The following is a 21,245-nucleotide window of genomic DNA, read 5'->3' on the forward strand; positions in this document are numbered from 1 at the left end:
GGAGAACAATAAATAAATGCTGAAAGTAAATTCTAAATTAAGAATATGGAGGGGTAGATAGAAGCGGGAATGGAGGGGAGAGAGAAGATTATTGAATAATGTTACTTACTTGCATCTTTGAACTTCAAATAATAAAAAAGAAATTGAACAAACGATTCGAATCTCAACCAACCCTAACAACCAGATCTAGATCTAGAATGATCTAGATCTGCAATTGCTAGACCTAGAGAAAAACGAATCCTCAAACTTTAAACTTGAACTTGAACTTGAACTTGAAATTGCTTTACATAGAAAAATTAAGGCTAAACATTCAATCTAAAATTAGAATCTAACAAAAGTAATCAAGGAAAACTAGAGAAAGCCTAAATAAACTAAAGAGAAAAGAAAGAGTGCTTCTACTAAGCTCTAAAACACGTTCTCCCTTGATGAAGTATGCTATCCTTTTATAGAGTTTACATGGGATATGAATTTTGACAGAATTTGAATCAAACTCGGAGTCCCTATCTAACTTAACCAATTAGGGTTTTGGCGTACTAATCGGACTTGTTTAGAGAGATCAAATGCACAAATCAGCTCAAGAAGTCGTGAAGCTCTCCTCCAAAAATCAGCTCGATCGGACACTGGATGACCGTTCGATGAAGGGCTTGATCGAAATTGATCAGAGACATTCAAAACGGGATTTTCCCCTCTTCCTTCTTTGAATATAATTCTTTTTCCTCTTTTTCTTTCTTTGATCAAATCCAAAATAAGAAATAAGATATTGAAGTATGCAAGGACTCTTTTCTCCATTTGGACTCTCTCAATAATATCTCTGTAGATTTGAGTGATAATTTAAATCTCAGCCGTAGATCTAATTTTTCTACTTTATCTCTTAAATATTTCGGAGTTGGCCCATAATCACACCACTAGTCCATCATGCTCCAGATCAGGCCCATTTTCACATTTGAGAATTTAAATGGACCTCTTGACATGTAAAATTGCATGATTCATACCCAAAACTCCAAATATTTGCTTAAATCTTGAAAAGTCCTAAAATCTACAAAAACAACATAAAACCCAAGGTAGCTCCACTCTAAGTGTGTAAATTGCATGCTTTATGCCCTAAGATTTCACACATAAATGTGCTCATCAAGAAAATGAAACTCAACAATAAAGTGTTTTATGTTTTGGTTGTTTAAGAATATCATAGAAATCCATGTTAGATTAACAGTTTGAGAGATGAAATAAAACGAGCTATGCCATAGAATTTGAGCAACAAACAGAATTCAGATAATGCGAGCGGGGGTTTGTTTTAAAAGAATCACGGCAGGTCATGAATTGCAAATAAGATGTATAGAACAAAGAAGAAAAAGGCTAATTAGTTTTAAGCAACAATGATTTAAGTTTGTCTCCATTTCTCAATGACACTCAAGGACCCACTTGGGGTACGGTGAAGAAAGCAGAGACAATGTGGATTCTATCTAAGAAACTTACTAGTCTTCATGGTTGCTTTGAGTAACCATAGCCATTTAATAAGAGCTGAGAAATCATCATACAGACAATCCTAGTAACAATTCCTGGCAGAAATAATTAAAGAATCAGAAAAGATAATAGGAAGAAAGATTGAATCTCACTGAAGCTAAAAGAGCAGGGGCAGCAGCTGACGCAGATGAAAGACATCCAAATAGAACCAAGAACGTGAGACCCAAAAGAACCCCATTTCACTCAACCTTATTCATCGGTGGATCGTTCGATTAAAACATCAATCTCTCCGAATTGGCAAAGGATCTTCATCTTTCAATTGTATTGCGATTTCATTATTGTGTTCTGTAGAATGTAAAACAATTACCCAAATCAAATGCTCAATTTCAAGCTCTGCTGCACTCTCAAAAACCGTTTAAGCTCAACTTGGTGAGACTAAGTAAGAACCAAAAACAATATAGACAATGCAATGCTCTTTATTGTTTCTCATTTCAGTGAACCGTCAGCTCTCAACTGGGTGAGAGAGTGCGGGTGGAAAGTGACAAAAAGGGTTAGTGTATTAATACATAAAAATTACATGGAGAGGATACAAAGATCGAGTTTTTTGTCCTTGTGAGTCCGAGTTGTAAAAAGATATTGAAAGGGTTTCTTGGGTTTCTCTACGCTAGACAGTCAATTTAGACAGAGTTTGACTTTAGTGCTACGCAATTAATGTGCAGTATTGTGTTGTGCAATTAAAGCGCCACACTGTGCTGCGAATGCTCGAGATTGAGATCTCGACCTTCTGTTTTTCAAAAGTACAAGAATACATTTTTTGGAAATGGACGGTTGAGATCAAAATCTCAGTCAAGATCTCAATCTCAACCATTTGTTGCAGGTGTTGTGCATTAATTATGCAGCACCCAAACAATTTTCGTCTAGACACTAGGACAATTTAAGGGAATCAAACGCGTTCATTAACTGTGGTTAGTGTAGCATTTCTATTCAAGAAGACATCAGACTCACTTTCTTTTGAGCCAGACAAGATTTTCCTCATGGAGTCAGCTTCCTTAAGGGAGTTCTTCCTTAGTAGCTTAGTGGTAGAGCGGTCGAATGTTAATTGAACTCAATGTGTCATAATTGCAGTTTTATTTTTTGGATTTACCTTTGCAAGTGTGTTTTGATCCTAATAAACACACCTTTTTGCAGTAGCAGACTAACCATCAGTTTGGAGCAACATTTCCCCACCTCCTTCTCTTCTTCTCTTGATTCCAGATATTTTTTGGGGTTGTTGAATCGTTCAACCTGTGAATAACAATAATTAGGTCTCAAACAGCTTCAAACAATAAGTGGTATTGCAGGAAATAAAATATGAGCTGAATACAGTAGTAACAAAAAATGCATATTTCACTAATGTCTAATAGCAAACTATTAGGCAAGAAAACAAAATCAGCAAAATATTGAAAGCAAGAACCATACTTATCTCAAGTATGTCTTCCTTGCATTAAGAGCTCTATGTCAAATCTGAGCAAAGAGTAGCCAGCCTTAAGCGAGGATATCTTTTCATCTTGCGCATATATCTTTTCTGCTAGACTAGTTATCTCTTCAGCCTGCATAGATGTTGTCTCCTCTAATGTGTGTATTTCCCTCAATTGTACATTTTCTTTAGCATATGACTTGTTGAGCTCGCTTGTTGTACATTTGTATTTGACCATGGACATCATCACCTACACATTCTGTGAAATCCCCCAGATTTCTACCCCTTTAACCCATGGTATCAAGACCGAGAAACCGGGCCTCAAGTCGATGACAATCGTGGACCATTCAATTAAAGCTTGAAGGATTGGAAATGGAACCAATTTTGGTGGATGACCCTTGTAATGACTCAAAAACTCTCCTAGAGTTTAAGTGAAGATAGAAGATAAATCCCGATGGTGTAAAATGGGTGATCTTGGAACGTCCATAGATTGATGATGGAGAATCCATTTGATGCCAATAAGGTACCAAATCGAAGATCGTCGAAAGACCTTTCCAAAGAGCCAAAAATTATTAAAATCGGAATTCGTTTGGCGGTCCAACCATTGACCATAAGTTTGGGCTGTTTTGGTGAACCGACCCCCACCCCATTTTCTATTTAAGGGCAAGATTGGAATTTCGAGTTTTTAAGCCCTATTTATGTTTTATCTCATCCGTAAACGCATTTTTGGAGGCTAGAACGAGTTGGAGGCTGCGGGAAGAGGAGGAACCAAGAAAAAGAGTGGTTCCCATCCTTCCGAAGGTTTTTATGATCCGAATCTTCGCAAAATCACTAGGAAATGTTAGTTTTCTTTAACTCTTTTCTTTAATCATAGTTGATGAGAGTTTATATTCTCTTCTTTCGTGGAGATCTTGAAAGGGAAGGTTGTTAGGTATCTTGGATGCTTTCTTTTCTTGTATTAATGTCCCTTCCTAGTTTGTGGGAGTAATGGTAAGATCCCATGCTATGGTTGACGCATTTTGACTCTCTAGGTCACCCACGGGTGATTTATGAGAGCCAAATTTAGGCCTTTTTGAGATGGGTCAAATTTAATCAAATTGAATGTACATGTATGATCCTTTTGTTGTCAATTAGACTTCCCCCAAAAGTTTTGTTTCGTTATAGACTTTGAATTAGTGGCGAATTAGAGACCATTCACTAGTGAGGTTGAGAACTACCCTTTTTAACTTAGTTTTCAGATTTGAGTTTTCGTGGGAAGATTTTAGGATATCCTTTGAAACCCAAATTGGCTATAATTTGTGATAATTATTTCTTTTGCATGAATAGGTTAATATATCTTTAGTCACTAATTTGTGAGAAGGAATTACTAATCTTTGGAGAAAAGAATCAAGTGGAAGGTGAGGAATATACTTAACCTTATCTTGTATGTTTGATGATGTTAGTTAATTTTCATTATTTATATCTTGACTAGCTTTAGTATTATCTTGTGATTATGTCTTCTACTTTTCAATATCTTTGAATATTGATATGAGAATGTATGAGATGGATGAGATTGAATGGATTGAGTTTTTCTTGTTGAATCCTAAATTATTGATATAAAAGTATATGGATGATATTGAATTAAATTTCTCATTCTATTTCATGTTGCAAACTAGGGTTGTGGGTTCACCCATTGCCCTAGTGACCTTATGTGATTGCTTAGATTGTAATTGGGAATGGGAAATGCCCTTGCGGAATTTCTGCCATAGGATACCAAAGGAGGCGCTATGGGACGCATTCCTATGGTGCCCTTGGCGCTTTCCTGATTACTGATTGACATACCTAGGGCATGTCTATAAATGTTGGGTTAGGTGACCTCATGAGTACTACTACCCTTTTCGGCAGGGGTATTGAAGCCGATTAACCAGTGATGTTAGTGGCTGGGAATTGTGTGTCAAGCAGGCCCACTATCATCATAGAGAGGTAGGGTTGCATATAATAGATAAGGGCTCATAGAAGCTCAAGACCGGTGAAATGACCCGTGAGAGGACATGGAGATCATCCTGTCCATTATATGTGGATGACCGTTGGGTTAAGGGATGGGATCCAACAGATGCCTCCCATTGAGGATTTCATTCATAGGTGGGAAAGTATCGAACCAAAAGGGCACTAGGCATGAGGGGAGATATTGGATAATGAACCGAGTTGGTTGGTGCCATAGGGGAAGTATTTGTACCACATGTAGTACGAGACCGTATGACCTTGCATTGGACCTAGGATTGTCCTTGACACGCCAGATCTTATACCAATGGTGATGTGAGAGAGTGGTGACCTAATCCCCAACCATGGTTTGACAGGACTTTACACAACAACCGCGGAGAACCCAACAGACGTGCTTGAGTGCCGTGAGAGAAGAGTGATGAGACTGCCCAAAGAAAACTGGTGTATGACTTAATGCGTGTCTACCATAGAGACTTCATGATAGAGTTAGGAGCATAATCATTAACATATCATATCATTGTCATTAATTACATTATTGATATTCATGTTATATGTGTGGTGTGGAATTTTGTGAATGAATACATGATATGATGTTGAGTTCACCTCACTGAGTTCTGTTGAACTCATTCCTTTTATATGTCTTTTTCTATTAGATTATAATGTAGGTTATGAGGACTTCTTCCAAGTGGAGGATTCGTTGCCGGTGTATCTTTTTGAAAGAGTGACCGAAGAAGAAGTGGACACACATGGAGCTTCATGCCAGTATCAAGACTGTTCTTTTGGGTTGGATTCCATTAGAGAACTAGTTTAGTTCATTTTTTCGCTGCGAATACAACTACTTTCTTTTCTTTTCAAAACTCTGATGTTATATTTTTATTTTTAAGTAATGGATGATTGTAACCATTATTTCGGTTTTGATAACTTAATATGATAAACTTGATTTATTCTTGTCTATTTAATTATGCTATATCATGTTTTCTGTGGATTTGTCATTGAACCTAGATGTTGTGGTGTATCACCCCCACGGGTATTCAGGTATGACCGGATCCAGCTGGGTGGGGTGTGACACATTCTCTATAAACTTGGTCTTGCACGGTAGGGTACCCTCACATTTCTTCAGCCAGTTCATTGAGTTTTTTTTTCTTCCTTCATCTTGGCCTACATTTGAACCACAAAAATCAGTTAAAGATATATTAATTGAAGCTATAAAATGATAGTACCTCATTTATGATTTTATAACATAAAATGATCATGTTAGCAGTCTTGTCTATAGGGTCACATGTTGTGAGATCCCCCGGATTTCTAACCCGTTAACCCATGTCTGTTTTCAGGACCGCGAACCCGGGTCTCGAGTCAACGACAACTGTGGGCCATTTGAGTTGAGCCCGAAGGTTCGGGAGTGGACCCAATGCAAGTGAATGACCCTAATGATGAATTGACAACTCTTATAGAATTTAAGAGGAGAGAGAAGTTTAGTCATGAAGGTTTTAAAAGGCGATATTGGCACATCCGTAAAATGATGATGGAAAATCCAAATGACGAGGTATTTTCACCCATGATTAGATCTTTGAAAGACCTTTCTAACATGCCAAAGATCTCCCAATTTGGACTTTGTTTGACCCTTCAAACAGGGCCGGTCGATTGGGCCGGTTGAACGGCCGGTCGACCTCCCCAGCCCAGTTCGGGGCAGAATCGGGTTTTACCCTTTAAAACCCTATTTTTAAACCCTCTTTCACTCATACTCGCATTTTACATTGCTGCTACAAGGCTGAAACTCAAGGAGGAGGAGAAACCAAGGGAGAAGAAGGTTCATAACCATTCGAAAGCGTGTCGGCACCCGGATCTTTGCGGAATCATTAGGAAAGGTAAGATTCTCTTCTTTGGGCTTAGTTTTAGGAGTAGTTATTCGCAATAAATGTTGTATTTGAGTATTTGTAACATGATAGGTGTTTTAATGCTTACAAATAGTTTCATTTATGTTTCCCTTTTGTTTGTAAGTGATTTGTGCGAATCGTTGCAAACTATTTTGCATTTTGGCTCTCAGACTCAGTCGAGAGCACTCGCGAGAACCAAAATTTGGGGCTTTTTGATTGATATGGAATTACATCAAATTGAAGGTATCATTAGAACCCTATTGCTGCCAATTAGGCATTCCCAAAGTTTCATTTCGATTCGACTTCGAATCGATAATGAAATATTGAATTTTCGCTGAAACTAGGTCTAAAACGGCGGGTTTGAACATAATCGTCAGACTAGGTTTTGTTGGGTAATCTTAGGGACTCTTTTGAAACCCATATGATTTCTAATATGTGTCTAAAATATTCTTGTTTGATTAGGGATTTTTGTGAGTTAATCGCCTACTCTTGTGACCAAAATTGGTGAATTTTAGAAAGGAATCGAATTGGAAGGTGAGGATTGACTAACCATGTTGTGTATTATTAAATATCATTATTGTATTTTATTAGTGATACAAATCTCTCTAAATTGTTAGCTACCAATATATGCTTGTGTGTGACTTTGCGCAAATGGAAGGTAAGCTTGATGTTGAATGTTATTCTTTATTCGAAACTTTATATTGATGATGTGTATACGACATGAGAGCATATGTGATGGATGATGTAAAATGTGATTATTCTTCTTAATTAACCTTGTCAACTGGGGTTGTGGGTTCGCCCATTACCCTAGTGACCTCATGTGATGGTATCTATATTTAAATTGCATAAATGATAGGTGTCTAGAAGTGTTGGGCTAGGAATCCTTATGAGTACTACTACCCTTCCGGTAGGGGTATTGAAGCCGGTTAACCCGTGATGCAAGTGGCTGGGTCCTGGATGTCAAACAGGCCTACTATCATCATAGAGAAGTAGAGTTGCATATAATATATAAGGGCTCCTAGGCGCTCAAGACCAATAACCAATCCGTGAGAGGACATGGAAAGCATCCTGTATATTATATGTTGACAACCAATGGGTTAAGGAATGTGATCCAACAGATGCCTCCCATTGAGGATTCCATTCATAGGTGGGAAGATATTGAATCAAAAGGACACTAGGCATGAGGGGAGATATCTGGACCATATGTAGTACGAGACCATATGACCTTGCACTAGTCTAAGATTATCATTGACATGCGCCAAATCTCATACCAAATGGTGATGTGAGAGAGTGATGACTTATACCCCAATCATGGATCGACAGGACTTTACCCAACAACCGTGAAAAATCCAATAGACGTCTCTTGTTGAGGGAGAGTGACTGAGACCGCCCAAAGGAGATTGGTGTTTATATTTAAAGCGTGTCTACCATAGAGACTACATGATATAGTTAGGAACAACATATCATAATCATACATTATTTTGTCCATATTGTTAATCACATGCTTATCTTATATTTATGATGTGAAAATGATGGATGAATGCATGACATGGATGTTAGTTAACTTCACTGAGTTCTATGAACTCACTCCTTTATTTGTGTATATTTTAGACTTCTCTACAGGTTATGAGGACCCCACTCTTATGGAGGATCTTTCGATGGGTGATTTCCATGAGAGCATGATCGGGGAGGAGGTGGATGTGCATGATGCATCATGCTCCTGTCTAGATTGTTCTTATGGAGTCGATTTCCATTAGAATCTTTCTTAGAGACTTCCGCTATTAACAAACTTTGGACCTTTCTTTTAAATTATGATGTTTATGACTTTGGATTCTAAACCTTGGATGATTGTAACCGATATTTTAGATTTTAGATTTTAATACTTGAACTTGATTATTCTTGTCCTTTTTAATTTTGTTATATCATGTGTTTTATGGAATTGTCATTGAACCTAGCTCTTGCAGTGTATCACCCCCACAAGTATTCGGGTATGACTGGATCCGGCTGGGTGGGGTGTGACACGTGTAATCTTGAACATTTCAATTCGAGTGAGAGGTTCATTATTTGGGTGCTTCTGATGCTAAAAAATTAAGAAACTATAAAATATTATAACATTTGAACTTCTATAAACAACATTTATACTTTCAAATGACATCATATAACTTCTCCTCTCAAATTACAGCAAACGAATTTCTTGTGTTATGTAATGATTTTAAGTCTTTCCTATAATCACTATTGTGGGTCTACATAGCCTAAAATATTTTCAAATACATATAATTAGATTAAAATATTATTGCTAACATAATTTACTGTTTTGTCACAAAATAAGCTAAATTCTTGGCATCATACTTGACTGGACTCTTGACTCCATGTCTCGAGCAATATATTCCATTGTTCTAATGGAACACACTTATCTAAATTGCTAACCTCTCTCATGTATTCCATACTTGTTGAACACATTTACCTTTAGCTCATGCATAAAATGATTCCATCACTCATTCAGCTTAATTTCCGCCCATCTCCTACAATCTTTAGAGGGATTGAATTTTTCCTACAAATGTAATAAGATAACAGTTAGTCTAACTCTAGACAATATATGAATACAAACATATAAATATAGGTAAGAAATATGATATGAGAAAAATAACTTACATATATCTTATTCACTGCATCATCTTTCAGAGGTTGTGGGATTTTTTTTCCAATCAGAATAAGATACAGGAAGCAGGTGTACATCCCTTGCTTTAACTCCAACCTAAATCATTAACCTTGAAGGTTGACCATTATCATCAATTTTCACCCCTACGAATTCTACAATTGCCTTCCCTTGAGCCGACCCTCTCCTAGATTTTCTTCCACCTGAAAATATTCAATTCTAGTGAGATACACATATTAACAATTAGTTAAACCCAATATAAATTTGCTAAAGATATTTAATCTCTTACTTGTAGACCCTAAACTCGAAGATGGAATAGAGAACTTGATGTCACTCATACTTGGAAACAACCTACTTGAAGTAGCAAAGTGTAAATCAACCAAATGAGAGAAAACTATTAAGAAGAAAAAAATTATTCTAGTACAAGGTTAATCAACTTTAAAATCAAAGAAAAAAAAAAAAAAAAAAAAAAAAACTCTCTCCAACCAAAAACTCCACTACAAATTGAAATAATAAAGAAGGGGAAATTGCAAAATTTATGCATTTCACAACGACAAAACTCTAACTCAGTCATACAACTATTAAAAGAAAGGAATCAAAAGCCAAAAGAGGAAACTCCAATTCTAGAACATAAGCAATTACACAACTCTTGATTGGATCCTCAGCTATAAAGTCAACTCATATAAACTTCATTAGAAGATTCAGAACTTGTAATTTCATTATTTGGTTTGGTTGGGGGGGGGGGGGGTTCAACAATCATTCCTTCTATATCAGTCCTAGTACACACTAAATCAGTTTCACCTTTTTGCTCTAACATTTGCCTACTATGTCTTTGTTGGTTTGAATTCGATGTGCATGCTTGATTTGGAGCATCATTTTCCTCTCCTAACAAGTCATATGTATCTCTAATTGTGGTAGTTATAGTAACATGCCAACCGGACTTTTGAGGATCTGACACATAATACACCTCCTCTACTTTTGAAGCAAGAACATAAGGCTCATCATTTATATTTTGTCCACTATATTTCAAGTGATTAAAATTTACAAGTGTAAACTAAGTTCATCTTTCTACAATTCGTTCTTTGGATGATCCCAATCACACTTAAATAATGTTGCTTCAATATCCGCAGAATATTCCAATTCTACTACTTGATTCAAAATGCTGTAATAAGTGACCGGTCTCTCTCTAGGATGCTTGTCCTTTTGATAAAAAACTACTAGTCAATGCAATTACCATAACCCCACTATTTTTAGTTTTCTTGGTGACCTCATATACCTTACAATGAAACCTAATCCCATTAACAATATATCTCATGTAACTTCATGCCTTAGAGTTTGGACCTTTAGTTGGATATATGATTTCTTCAGGCACCGGGATCCCATCTTGGCAAAGTTTCAGTATCTGAAAATCAATATTAGTATACATAAGATTGGAAAGTTTCTAAGTGAATTTGCATAAAGTAAATTATAAGAATAGTCACACTTCCATACTCATTGAACCATTTTGGAAAGTCCCTATCATGCAAATCCATAACCTTCTTAGGACGAGCACCACAACCTTAGTTCCTCTTAATATCCTGTATGTGGAGTCTAAAAAGAGTTATGCCAGAAATATCAATCAATTATGCTCTAACATAAATTATCAAGTCTGAATAATGAAGATGTATTGCGTCGTCCATGCTTACTGTTGGTATTCATTTATTCCTTTGAAATTGACTAACACGCATTGATGTGCTAGATTCATTTCTTTCATTTCAAGATGCAATAGTTCACACTTCCCAAGCGGTTGACCCATGTTTGAAAATATGGAATTTGGGTCTTCTATGTCAAATGTAACATAATTTTTATTTGGCCAATTCAATCTCGTTTCTACTCCTTCGAAGTATATAAAACAAATTAGTAGACTCTCTTCTACAATATATCATTCTACTATCGAGCCCTCTGGCTGACTATTATTGTAAACATAATCTTTAAGTCTCTTGAGGAACCTACATGAATTCATGTTTAAAATGAATTTTAATAATCAATATCACATAATATTAACAAGGTGTATCATTAAAATGACCAGTTAGAAACTAATCTTTCTATTGGGTACATTGAACTATAATGTATTGGACTAGTCACACTTGCCTCTTGAGCTAAACGAATGACTAAATGCACCATTATATCAAAAAATCTTGGTGGTAAGTACGTACCTTTCAAGGTGTCACATCAAACTAGCAGCTCTTTGGTCAGGCATTTTGAAATCCTCTCCAAAACTAACTTTACTACATAAATCTCTGAAGAACTCACATAACTCGATCAATATTTTATCAATATTATTAGGTAAAAGAAGTTTGTTGCATTATAATATGACAATCATGGCTCTTCAAATATGATATTATCTTGTTCTTGACTTAAACGTTACGTGAGATTTACCAACATAGCTGTCTAGCACCTTGAGACCACTTAATATAGTGCAAAACATCTCCTTCTCCTCATTGGACAATGAGTAACACGTTGAAGGTAAAATAACTTTATTCCTGCCTTCAATATTCTTTGGATGAAGATCAACACAAATGTTCATATCTTTTAAATCTAAATGTGCATTCAGGTGATCTTTGGTCTTATCTTTTGTATCCAACAATATGTATATTATGCTATCACAAACATTCTTCTCAATATGCATAACATCCAAATTGTGATGAATAACATTGTCTTTCCAATATGGCAAATCAAAGAATATACTATTTTTCTTCCAATTAAGAGGGAGTTCAAACTAATTCTTATCTTTTATTATTTTCCTCCCATTACTCTCAATTTTATCCCAAATGGAGGAAACTGAGCACGCCATAGTTGTTCCAACACATCAAACCCATAAGGTATCTTTGGTTGCACTCTATGTTCTTCATTACCGTCAAAACTTCTTTTTTCACGATGTAATTTGTGATCATGAGGAAGGAAACTACAATGAATGCTACAAATTATTAGTGATTACTGTTTTAAGTAAATATGAGGTGTTTTAAGCAAAACCAGTCATAAACGAAGTAAACATCTCCAAAGAGATCAGATAGAAACCAAGTAAGACAGAATTTGAGCACAAAGCAAAATAAACTAGTGGATTGTTAGATCTCAACGGTTACAAAGTCATATGAGTTCCTAGAAACAGATAAATTGAAGATTACATTACTTGCCCGAGTAGCTTTGCAGACCGATTCAAAAAGATGAAGAGAGACTTGAAAAGGATTTCTGAAAACCTAAGAATAAAAATTCTTGTCAGTTAGGAGTTCATAATGAAGGAACAAAAAATCGTCTACCCGTAGGGATGTGAGAGAAACCTAGCTGAAAACGGAAATGGTGGGAGGAAAAAGATGGCTTCGTTACAGATCTAGTGATCTGAATGTGTATGAGCATCACAAATTCATGACCCTAGAGCTACTTTCTTCTTCTTGAAGTTCAAGATTCCAGAAACAAATTTCTAATTGGGATATATGGGAGACAGATGGAATTTTGCTCTCCTTCCAAATCTAGCTTCTTCTTCTTTGTTATCTCTCTGCTCTTCCTCTTCGCTGCTTCTCTCTCTGCTCTCTGTGTTTAATCTCTGATTTTAGTAATGGGCACTAAGGGGACTATGCGAGAGGTTGGGTGTTTGACACAAGAGAGGGAAGTGATTTCGCGCTGAGAAGAACTTATACCACAGAAATAAAAATCCGTGGTATAAGAAACAAGCAGGCTAGGTTGTGGAAGGGTTTAAGAAGATAACAAAGTGGGGAACTTAATATGACGGAACTCGGGGACTATGGGATTAAGTAGACTATTTGCCACGGAAATAGACAACCATGGTATATACTCAGTAGTTAAGCTGGGTTTGAGAGGACTATTTACAACAGAATTCAATTTCCCATGGATTTAGCCAACCATAGTATATATTTAGACTATTTGCAATGCAACCTGAAATTCCGTAGTATATGGTATACTTAATATTATGGAATTTGGATACATTGGATCAGTACACTATTTGCCATGGAATTTTGGTTGTCGTATATGCTCTATTATGTACTTCAGAAGCTAGCGATTATGGTATTCATATGCTTATTTGTGACGGTATTTTTTTCCCTGTGACATGTAATGGAATTAAAACTACGGACTCTGATTTCCATGATATCTATTGGTTTCTAACCACGGTTTTCTGTATCCATGGCAGAGTTCCGTTGCAGCTGACACTTTTTCTTGTAGTGCATTTGACCCTAGAATCAATAATAGACAAAAGCTCTATTATGATTTTTTTTTTGGGAGGGGTGCCTTTTTTGGGAGGGGTGGGGGGGGGCATGGACTCATGGTAATTGCCTCTGGAAGAAAGGTAAAGCTGCATATATTAGTACAGTCCTTATGATTTTTCATTAAATAAGCTCAATTTAAAATGAAAGTGCATGTAAATTAAGACACGTCAATGGAGATTTCTTTTGATATTACACCAACTAATTTTTGGGCTAGTTAATTACGACCCTGCTTACAAAGGAATTTATCCAATCAAATAAAGTAGCACAAACTTAAACTAGTCTTGACGAAATTACTGTTGCCCCCCATGTAATTTGATTTTATTACTAATAAAACTCTATTCTTTACGCAATTACTATTGCCCCCTTCCTTATAACGGTGTTAAGTAGCCATGAAGTTTGAATATGTTATGTCTAATTTTACCTTTATTAAAATTAAAAAAATCAAAAGACGATGCTACCCCATTTATAAAAACCAGATTAAATGTGAATTTTATCCTAAACTTCATTTATTTTGAATTAATGAAATGGACAAAATCCAAATCCGATTTGGTTTCCCGCCTTCACTAAGCTTCATTTATTTTGAATTAAAGAAAAGGGCCAAATCCAAATCCGATTTGGTTTTCCGCCTTCACTAAGCTTCATTTATTTTGAATTAAAGAAATGGGCAAAATCCAAATCCAATTTGGTTTCTCACCTACACTAAACTTCATTATTTTGAATTCATTTATTTTGAATTAAAGAAATGAGCAAAATCCAAATCCAATTTGGTTTCCCACCTTCACTAAACTTCATTTATTTTGAAAATATTTTAGGTGATATTCAGTTTCCAATTTGAGTTGAATTCGATTTTCCTTCTTCTTCGGTTTATATTTGAGTTATATTCAATCATTCTTTCTTTATTTGGTGGGTTTTTTTAAGAATAAAATGGATTATAATAGTTAATTAAGGGTACTACGGTAACTTGACAAAAGGGTAAATTAGCAAAGAGATAAGTATAAGGGTATTTTGGGGTTTTTGAGAAAATATAAAGATGCCACATCATAAGTAAATTAACGGAACTTAACGGTAGGGGGGCAATAGTAATTGTAGACGAAGTTAAAGGTTGGATTAGTAATTTTGAAAAGTACAAGGGAGACAGTAGTAATAGAATCAAAGCACATGGGGGAGGGTCGAAACTCGAAAGCATTGTCATGTCATGTCATGTGCGTGGGTGCGTCAAACTTGAAACTCTATATTGCAGATGCAGCCTTAATTGCAATGGAACTCTTCACACGGTGATGACCATCAGACCAATTAAGTTCCCCAAATACGTAATCTTTAGCATAACCAGGTTTCTTAGTCTTGAAGGTTACTTTGAATGTCTTCTCTTGTCCAATTGAATCAAATGTCAAGATCAACGGCTCCACTGAAACCGAAATTCCGATGGGAGTATGAATAGTAGGCTTGTATGTTGATGGGTATGATCCAACATTCTTCAACTTCCGTGTTAAAGTTATAGAGCCTTTAAGGTTTGGAACTACCATGGATGGATAATTCAAGTCTAGGAGACTGATGGCAGGCTTGGGGCATTTGTATGGCATCTGTGTCTCGGTGAATATGCTGATTTGGTTTTCGTTGTAGCCAATGGCACAGAGAAAGTTCAAGAGGTCCGTAGAGTTTAGGTCATAGACCAAACCAGGATCCATGGCACGGTTAGGTTGAACATGTCCGGCTCCATAACTAAATGGGGTTGCTTTGATGTTCGACGAGTTCAGTATCTGCTCCATTGCATTATCTCTTGTGCTTGCTGCATGAACCATGTCACAAACATGACAAAATCAACAATACAAAATAAAAGATAGAAGAAGATTAATCATGGGTCTCGCAAGCTAGGAAGCTTAAAGAGGATTAATTAATTACCGGTTGTCATGATGGCAGATCTGATGGCATAGGGGCTCCAATTAGGATAAAGTGTCTTGAGCAGGCCACAAACACCAGCCAGGTGAGGGCAAGACATTGATGTCCCGGACTCAGAGTTGAAGGAAACCCTTCTAGTGTCGACTGGGAAGCTTGAGGGAGCCCCTTGGTTCCAAGAAGCAATGATGCTCACCCCTGGTCCAGTGATGTCGGGCTTGAGAATCTCGGGTGTCAAAATGTTGGGTCCTTGAGATGAGAATGAAGCCATTACAGGTGCTGGCTTGGTTCCAAGCTCCACGTTGACTGTTGAGATGTAACACGTAGGTGCTTTTGTCGAATTTATGTAATTTAACAACCGAAGACCTTCTGCAAATGACAAATGCGATGCAGGTAGCAAGTGAGCGTCGGCAATCACGTCGTTCCCTGATGCTGCATCATTGAGCACTATCATTCCCACAGCCCCTGCTTTGAGTAGAATTGAACCCTTTTCAACCCTTCCACTGCCACCACCTCTCATGCACGCCACTATTTTACCCTTTACCAGCGTTGGGTCTAGTGATGCTGGATTGCAAAACAAGCCATCCTCGGGCAAAGCTTTCTTTGCTGTCGCAGCTAGTCCTGTCACTAGAGGATACATCTTGCCGAAAGGCAATGAAGTTGGAGAGAGGCTTTGCCCATTCAACTGCTCATTGTTACCAAGCTTTACGAATGACAGGAATTGGCGATCAATGGTACTGGCACCAACTGTGAACATCCACGGTGCTGTGTTAGAGACGGTACCAGGTGTTGGACCAGCGTTTCCAGCTGACGCTACCACAAGTATACCATTCCTAGCTGCATGGAATGAACCAATTGCGATGCCATCTGTAAAATAATCATGTGGAGGGCTTCCTATGGAACATGAGAGAATATCAACGCCATCGTGAATGGCATCATCGAAAGCGGCTATAATGTCAGCGTCTGCGCACCCGGCCTTGAAGCATACCTTGTAGGCAGCTACACGCGCCTTTGGAGATCCTCCCTTTGAGGTACCTTTTCCAATGCCAAGAACACTGGCGTTTGTAACGAAGTTACCTCCGGCAGTCGATAAGGTATGAGTCCCATGTCCGTCATCGTCACGTGTAAGTCCATCGTCCTTTTGGCTTAATGTTTTATTTTGGCCAATGACAGAGTCAATTCCTCCTTTGAAAACCTTGGCACCAATCAACTTCCTGTATATTGTAGTTATGCAGAAGTCAACATCAATAACATTTACTACTCCATCTTGGGCTCAAGGGAAACTAAATAGTTTCTTTTTTTTTTTTTGTCAAGACTTAATGCTGTGCGTTAATCTGTTGCCAAGGGTGGAGATCGAAATCTCAACCATCCGTCTTGCAGGTGATTGAAAATGAGACGGATAGTCAAGAACAAAATCAGCATTTTATTTGAGAGAAAACAAAATGATCATCAATGAAAAGTTGGAAAAATAGAGGAAAGAGAAAGGGGGAAAGGGATCCAAGTACTTGTTGCAACGAACTCCGTTACGACCGGTGTCTGTGCAGCCTCCTTTCCACCTGGATGGAATGGGTCCGTATCCCTCGTCACTGAAACTCTTTGATTCCGGCCAAACACCTTAACCACAATACAGACAGATCAAGATATATGAACGAAAAGATAAGAAAAAGAAGAAGAAGATCTAGAAAATTTCAGAGACTGACAAGAAGTAGTTACCAGTGTCAAGGTTCCCAATGATTGTATTTTCACCAAATCTAGCCTTCTCCCATAACGATCCATGTTGAACTGCGTCATTTTTCTCCAGCCCAAGGAATTCCCACGATCGGGTTGTGTGTAATTGGTGTAATCTATTTGGGAAGACTGAAATGACTTTGGGATGCTCTGCATGCATGGATTGAATAATGACCACCCATTAAAATTGTAAATGATAAAAACAACATATGATCTATGCACAGAAAGTACGTACTAGCAATCTCAGCTACTTTCTCTTCTTCAAGGATCGCAGCAAAGCCATTTATATGTCTTGTGTAACAGTAAATAATTGATTCTTTCGCAGCCTGGGGACTGTGCATGGGAGGGAGGGGTATAAGTGGAAGCTAGAGTCTCAAATTTTGAAAAGAAAAGAGAGTTTAGATCCCCTATCTACATGGATGAGAAATTTTCCAACCTACACGTTCCTATTGTTCACATGTATCTCAGAGCAAGATTTTCTTCTTTTAGTAGGGTGATTTTCTTGCTTTGAGGTTGGATGCATGTCAATAATTCAACCGAATGAGTTGTAAAATTTTCTCTCCACGTGGCCAGAGGTACCGGAATAAAAAATAGAGAGACTTAGCAGTCAAATTTCGAAAGTTTGGTTAATTTCCTACCCTCCAACATAGCTTGCCAGAAACTCATAATGAGATCGTTCCGCTAGATCAAGATGATTTTGTGAGATTTCTGGACCATGTGAATGTGATCCCAAGTATACTACATAAGACTGCAACATCGAGCGAATAAAGCAAATCAAAATCACATATAGTATTCGAAAAAATAGAAGAAGAAGAAGAAGAAGTAATTGCATGCATGCCTTTTTTATAGCAAATGTGGGTCTCTGCAAGATGGAGAAAACCAATACGAGGAGAAGGACAAGCGAAAACCTTGAGCAGTGCATTATTTAGATTGTTGTCCTATGCAGCTCTCTGCTATGGTTCATAACTTTATATAGAGGATGGTCATTACCTTGAGAAACGGATTTCACATTAATCATCCTGAATGGGCAAACCCTTCCTCATAGCTCTTGAAAGTTTTGTTAGCCATCAAAACTCAACTATCTTAAGATGGAAACTCCAAAGTGGACAGAAATCCTGTTGTCCATCTTGAATAAGAAACTGATCTGGTTCAATGCTTCTTCGTTCCCATCATCTCCCTAACAGAAAGGCTTGAACTGTTTTCTGGTACACGATTCTACAACTCATGTACCGATAATACCAGCTAATGGGTCATCAATGGTTTGGACTAATTTGAGTCCGAGTGAAATTGGGTTGGTGGTTCCATTTCAAATGGGGTCACGTGGGGAAGGAATTGAAGTATAGCTTAGGGCTGCAACAGGGCGAAGTTGTGCCGGACTTTTACAATCCCAAGCCCGACCATCTATGTTCTAATATGAGTCTATTCTCACCTTCACCTTAGTTTAGGGCCAAGGATTATTGTCCCTAGCTAGCCGTAAGCTCTACGAGGCCAAGCCAAGCCCATTCCCGCCCTAATTGGCCCTAATTGGAGCGATGGGTTGGCCCTGATTGACCCTAATTAGCCATAATTGGCCCTGTCTCTAATCCTGATTGACCCTGTCCCTGGCCCTAACCTTGATTGGCCCTATCCCTGGTCTTAATTGGTCCTATCTTTGGACCTAAAATATCAAAAAAAAAAAAAAAAAAAACATAAAAGTATTACAAGACTAAAAATAAAATTCATAGAAATATAAGATGATTTAAGCTCATACAAAAATGATAAAATAGTCAATAAGTTGATATGTTGCTTTAAACTTAAATAAATTCACACTCCATAATTTTATATTGAGATCTGAAAGTTTCCCATTGCTTTGATAATGGAAATTGAAAACCTCTCCCATTATATTGGTGATGGAGATTGAAAACCTCTCCCATTGATATATATCCTTATTCAACAAAAAAATCCATATTCAAAACCTTGTTACAAGTAAATCAACAATAATTTAGAATAGGTATTTTTTTCGTATTTAAAGAAAACGATATTTTAGTTACAAACACAACTATCACTTAATAAGTTTTTTCTGAAATATCACATTGGAAGCAAAAGAAATATATCAATATTCATTATGAGAAGTTGGGGTTTAGGGCCAGAATCAAGGCCAAATCCATTGTTAGATATTAATTCTCTATATACTAGTTTTTATTATTTATAATATATTATCTCACCTTATCCCAAAAAAAAAAGTCAATGTTTCTTGGGAACTAAAAATCACTTAGTTCGGAAAATAAAAATTACCTTAAAATAATATAAAAATATAATTCATAGTTTAATATGATCAAAATGATTGAAGGTCAAAATCGAGACTTAATAGTTATATCAATGTTAATATGAAGATTAGGTAAAAAATCTAGTACATGATTAGGGTCAAATTAACAATAAGACTAGAGCAAAATTAGGGTTGGGATCAGGATCAAATGATATAATTTATTTTTATTATTTTTGTAAAAAATATGATCATGTTTTTAAAATTTGACACGTGTAAAGTATTCACCCATATGGATTAGAATTAATTCCTCTCCATATGTGGGTGGAGGGTTCGGACTCAAATTAGGGCTAGAATTAGGGCCAAAATCATGGGCGTAGATTAAGGCCAAGATTAGGGCCAAGATCATGGCTAGAATCAAGGCCAAAATCAAGGCCAAGATCAAGGCCAGAATCAAGGCTAAAATCAGGGCTCGAATCATGGCCAAGATCATGGCCAATATCAAGGACGGGCTGGGCAGGCCAGAGAATAATCCTAGGCCCACCGTTGGCCCTAGTTTAGGGCCATAATATTTTGGCCCAAACCCACCTTTAAGGCCAAAATCTTTAGCCCAAGCCCTATTCGAGCTTAGGGAGGGATAGGGCCGCCAGGGCTAAACTTGAACCCCTAAATAGCTAAGGTTGAAATTTTGAAAAAAAAAAAAAATGTTGAGAGGAAGTAGAAGAAAAAGATGTAAAAGCGTTTATCAATATATTGAATTATAGTAGCACTGCACAATTAATACGCAGCATCGTGCAGCGTACGGTTGAGATCGAAATTTCTGTCTAGATTTCGATCTTGAACGTGCATTGCAAGTGTTGCGCATTCATTATGCAGCCCCCAAGCATGATTTGAACTAAACTTGGTTTGTATTCTTTGCTTCTAAATGTGCTAATTAATACCTGTTAATAAGCTGTTGGCCTAAATTTAAATTTCTGTAATATGATGTTAGATTTTTGGAAAGATAGATACATGCAATCCTCTATATACCCATAGAAGAATTAATCTTTACCCTAGCAAAAAAGGAAAGTTACAGAGACACTCGAAAACTATGCCATGTTGGCAATGTTCCCCTAGAATGTCTCTTAAATTTGCACAACAGTACATTCAATTAGGAAATTCCATTAAATCATGGTTAGATAATTTCATAATTCCTATATTGACCTCACTCTCTTGTGACTTTACAACGTTGCCTCTAATTTAAAAAAAAAAAAATTCTAAATTTCATTTTTTTTTCTCCTGAGTTTTTTCTCCTTTTTCTATTTGTTATTTCTTCTTTTTCTATTTGTTATTTCATATTCTAAGATACATAATAATCTAAATAAGAGTATATTTGTTATTTCCTCTAGCTAATTAACTGTTTTAAGAGAAAAAAAAATGTGACTATTAATTTGATATATTTTTGGAGTGTTTATGAATTTGTCCCAATTATCCTGATATATTCCTGATATTTTTCCCAAAAAGAGATAAAGGATCCGATCTAGACTGTATTTAATGGATAATAATATGAACTTTAAAACTGCTCTCCCTAATTCCCTTCGGAACATTTTAGAATGTGGTTTTTCAGTCAAATAATCCTGAGATTCTTCTGAGGGATTTTGCTTGGGAGCAGTGCCACGTTAAACCGGCACTGCTCCGAGCAGTTGACGCTCAAGAT

The 21,245-nt window shown here is 36.9% G+C and overlaps 1 protein-coding gene across 1 annotated transcript; it reads right to left on the bottom strand.

The window, feature by feature from the left end:
* Nucleotides 1–14,915: 14,915 nt before the first annotated feature.
* Nucleotides 14,916–18,229, bottom strand: LOC149003845 (subtilisin-like protease SBT5.4). The gene is made up of 7 exons (XM_089169029.1): nt 18,146–18,229; nt 17,946–18,055; nt 17,543–17,640; nt 17,293–17,457; nt 17,085–17,193; nt 15,586–16,793; nt 14,916–15,472 (listed from the first exon to the last, which is right to left on the bottom strand). Exons 1-7 carry the CDS (start codon nt 18,227–18,229, stop codon nt 14,916–14,918), a joined length of 2,331 nt encoding a protein of 776 aa, XP_089025155.1.
* Between the last annotated feature and the right edge of the window lie 3,016 nt (nt 18,230–21,245).

The sequence above is a fragment of the Hakea prostrata genome, chromosome 9 (genome assembly GCF_041222555.1).
Source record: "Hakea prostrata isolate BN-2017 chromosome 9, UWA_Hpros_2, whole genome shotgun sequence".
NCBI lineage: Eukaryota > Viridiplantae > Streptophyta > Magnoliopsida > Proteales > Proteaceae > Hakea > Hakea prostrata.